General features: G+C 40.8%; 1 protein-coding gene across 1 annotated transcript; it reads right to left on the bottom strand.

The window, feature by feature from the left end:
- Positions 1 to 858: 858 nt before the first annotated feature.
- On the bottom strand, positions 859 to 1,350 carry LOC308415580 (transformer-2 protein homolog beta-like; the record flags this gene model as incomplete). The annotated part of the gene is made up of 1 exon (XM_080910623.1): positions 859 to 1,350. The coding sequence occupies one exon, from the start codon at positions 1,348 to 1,350 to the stop codon at positions 859 to 861; it is 492 nt and encodes a 163-aa protein (XP_080766749.1).
- Positions 1,351 to 4,236: the final 2,886 nt, after the last annotated feature.

A 4,236-nucleotide genomic window follows, 5' to 3' on the forward strand; every position in this document is an offset into this window, starting at 1 on the left:
TGGGGGGAGATCAGGGAAGAGGAAAGAACAACAAAGCAGGAAGAGTATTGAAGAAGTAAGTAATACAAAGTGGAAAGAGGATGTAATAATGATGAAAATGGAAGAGCAGGAAAGAAGAAAAGAAAGAGGAAATGGAGGGAAAGAGAAAAGAGTCTGTGAGTGTCCAGAGGAAGGAAGGGGAAATAAAAGGAAAGATATCAGGTAATTGTAGGGTACAAAATTAATTAGCAGTTTACCCATGGAAGGAGTGAAATGGAGGACACACAGGCAAACAGAGAAGCAAGTCTGTTGTCTTTTTTTCCTGAAAGAATTATTTTTATTTATTTATTTTACTGATAACTTAAAAATGGTTCTTGTTAAGCATTGATATTTAGAAAGAAAAGTAAAAACCAAACTTGTTTATTGTTGCTTTTTGCCATCTTGTAGCATTTTACACACAGGCGACGATCATCAGAATACCCTGGATTCAGTAGAAAAAACTTTTAAATGAAGTTTTGTACAGTAGAAACTTCTCAGCAGTCAAAATTTGGACTGTTCTGTAAAAAATACATGCAAAACATACTTTTCTGAAAACACTTAACTTTGAACAAAGCACCGAAATACACAAATGCAGAATGAAAACAGCATTTCAACTCCACCAAAAGTAGTCTTCATAAAAGGTATAAAAGTCACCTAACTTCACTAGGCACTGTTCACTTTTTAGGCAGGAGTCAATAGAAAATATTGCCCACAAACAATATCCCAGCTCTATGGCATGTTTCAGAACGCCTTCAACTTCAGGCTTTAATAGCGACAAGGGGAGTAGGATCGTGATCGAGAACAAGACCTGTATCCTCCACGACTGTAGTAAGGAGAAGGTTACCACCTTCTGTAAAGCTGATCCCTGTCTTGAGCTGCTCTCCATCTCTTTCCTCCTCCACCACCTCCTCTGTATGATCTGCTATAATACTCCCGGTCATCATAACCCAGATCATATCCTCTATCATAATAGTCCCGGCGCCGTGAACTGCAGTAAGTGGGTCTCCCCATATAAATTCCTGGTGTTGGGGTATGGGGCCTTTTTGTTATAGAGAAATCGACCCTAATTTGACATCCATCGAGCTCCATTCCATTGGCACGTTTATTAGCTTCCTTGGTATCATCTACATTTTCAAAATATACAAAGGCAAATCCTATTGACCTTCTAGACTGCTGGTCATACACAATAGACACATCAGCAATGGGGCCGTATTTAGAGAACACATCTCTTAGATCTCTTTCTGTGGTGTATAAGCTCAATCCAAACACTCCAAGACAACAGTTTGGGTCAGGATTTCCCCGGTTCCCAACATGATGCCTCCGAGCAGACATGGGAGAATGGTTGTGGCTGTGGCGTCTGCGATAATCACGGCTGTAAGACCTGCTCCGGGATCGTCTATGAGAGAGAGATCATGATCTTGACCTTGTATAATGCCTTCTTGAACTTCTTCTTGATCTAGACCTAGATTCAGATCTGGATCTTGACTTTGATCTAGAACACCTTGAATCTTCCTTGGAGCGAGACCTTGCAGGTGTATGCCATGCAGATTTCCCCGATCCATGAGCACTTCCACTTTGGGAAGCAGAACGGGATTCCTGCTCGCTGAAGTTCTGCTCTCCGCTGTCGCTTATGACTCCGGGTTGCTGTCACCACTGCTGGCCCTTACTGAAGCTGTCAAGCTCCCGCCTTCCTTACAGAGGCTCTGCTGCAGCCTCGAGCAAGGCCACACTTTGAGAGTAGTTCAAAGCCGACACGCTCCACACCACCTCCGCACCAGTCTAAGTCTGTTGTCTTAAAGGGAGAGGAGGAAGGAGAGTTGAGAAAGGAAGCAGATAAAAATGGAGTAGTGCATCTGGCATATGAGACAAGAAGGTAAAGGCTTCATGAGTGGGGTGAGAGTAAGCAGGCTGAGAGAATGCAGAAAGGGTAGATTAGAAGAAGGAAAAAACAGGCAGGAAGAAGAAAGAAGAGAAAAAAAAGCAGATGGAGAGTGTCTGATGAGGGAGGAAGAGGGAGGAGCAAGCCAAAAGAAAGGGAAAATGGGGAGAATGGAGGATCAAAGAAGGATATGTGGAGTGGTGGGAGAAATGACGAAGGGAGAAAGTGGAAGAGGAGGTAAGAGGACCTTTGGCAAATGAAGAGATAATAAATAAGGATAAAGGACAGAAGAAGAGAAAGTAGATGAAGATGAAATGTAGAAAAAAGAAAAGATGTGAAGTGAAAAGAAAAAGAAGTAAAAAACTGAAAAGATAATAAAAGGAAAACTTGAAAAGATTTGACATGAGAGAAGAAAGAGCAGAAAATAAAATGTAAGAGAGGAGAGAGCAGGGAAAGCAAAAACAGGTGTAAAGAGGATAGGATGAAAAGTGAGGAAGGAGGTAAAGAAAGGGAGAAGGACAGAAGAATAAAATTATAGCGGGAATAAAGAAAAGGGAAGAAGATGGAGAAGATCTGGGAAGTAGGGAACTATAGGAAGTAGGGAATGGGAGGGCTACATCAAGATGAGTGAAGAGAAATGTAGGAAATGGGGAAGTTAAGAGGTAACTAGGTTTAAGAAGGAGGTGAAAATAGAAGGAGGAGGAAGAAAAATGGTAGAGAAAAGGAGGCAGAGAGAAGAGGATAAAAGAGCACAGAGGAAAGAGAAATTGAGTAGCCAAAATTTAATAGGAAACTGAAGAAAATTTGAATGTAGTGAGAAAAAAAGTAAGGATTCAAGAGAATGTGAGGTGTGAATTAGGGAAGGGAAGAAGAATGTCAAATGATTGGGAGAAAAATACATGGAAAGAGAGATAGAAAAAAGGATGTAGGGAAAGGTGGGAAGAGACAGAGAGTTGGAACAGAAGAAAAGACTTAATTGGTGGGGTGAGGTAAGAGGAGAGAATGCAGTAGATGAGGTAGAAGGAAAATGTGAATAGGAAAGAATAAATTAAATAAGGAGAGATGGAGGTGAATAGGAAAAAGGAAGTAGAGGAATGTGTGATGGAGGAAGAGGAAAAGGTGAGAGGAGATCAAAGAAACATTGTACAAAAATAGGCAGTAGATAAAGGTGACAAGTGAGTGAGGAAAGTTTCTTAGAGATGTCAGAGCAGGGAGGTAGCATGAGTACAGAATGACATGAAGGAGAGGAGGGCAGGAAAACGTGGGAAGTGTATGGAGGAGAAAAATGAAAAGAAAAGTGGAATTATGAAAGGGGAGATCCAAATAGAGGTGATAAAAGAAGAAAATAAAAAGAAAGAAGAGGTGAGAAGTGGAAAGTGAAGGAAAGAGGAAAGAGAAAGTATAAGATTCTCTCTTCCATCTTTTGTAGTCTGTTGGTGATGCTTGATTCTGTGACTCCTGATTTCTTCTTAGATTTAAATATATCAAGTGTTGCCTCTTTTTGTAATTTCTTTATTGTTTTTATTTCCATTTCTAATTCCTCCTGCTGTTTGATTGTGTATTCCTGCTATTCTTTGAGTGCTTTATGTGTTTCCTCTGTAGGAGGTTCTATTTGTTTATGTATGTTCTCCTGTAGTTGTTTAAGGAGTTATTTATGTGCAACTCCAACATCACTATCATCATTGTGAAATGTGATTTCAAGTCAGGCCCTCATTTTTCTGGAGTGTTTGGCAATCCACTACTTGCTGTGGTGGGAGTTCTGGGTCCTATTCATGCCAGGTTGTCTTGGTTTTCATTGGTTAAGTTCATTTGCTTTCCTCTTGCCATCTTCTTATCTGTGATTATATGTGGTCTTGTTGACAGTGTCTTCTGCCTGTTTCCCCCATGGAACTGTGGGCCCATGGACTCAGGAAGAAAATTGCTTCTGAGTGTTAGGCTTTTTTGTGGGAAAGCTGTGAGTTCTGGTGGCAGTGACTCAGTTCTGTCTTGTGAGCTCAGGTGTGAGAGCTCTTTTGAAGCTATTCCAGGAGCTCAGCCCTCAGAACACCAGTCTTGAGTACTATTAGCTCATTCTCTCGGTCAAAATGAGCCTTTAACAGTGAGCAAATAACTCTGTACTCACTGAGAACTTCTAGGGTGCACTCTCTGATCCTATATGTCTGGCTGACTTCTGTTCCAGTTGTAAAATTGCTGTAGAAGCTGAACTCTGAGCATTACCTTTCACAGATGGAAGGAATAAAAAGGAAAACATGCAAACAATTGGAGAAACAAGGCTGTTGTCTTAAAGGAAGAGGAGGAATGAGAGTTGTAAAGAAAAAAACAGGAAAGTAGTGTAGTGT

The sequence above is a fragment of the Micromys minutus genome (assembly GCF_963924665.1).
Source record: "Micromys minutus genome assembly, chromosome: X".
Classification (NCBI taxonomy): Eukaryota; Metazoa; Chordata; class Mammalia; order Rodentia; family Muridae; genus Micromys; species Micromys minutus.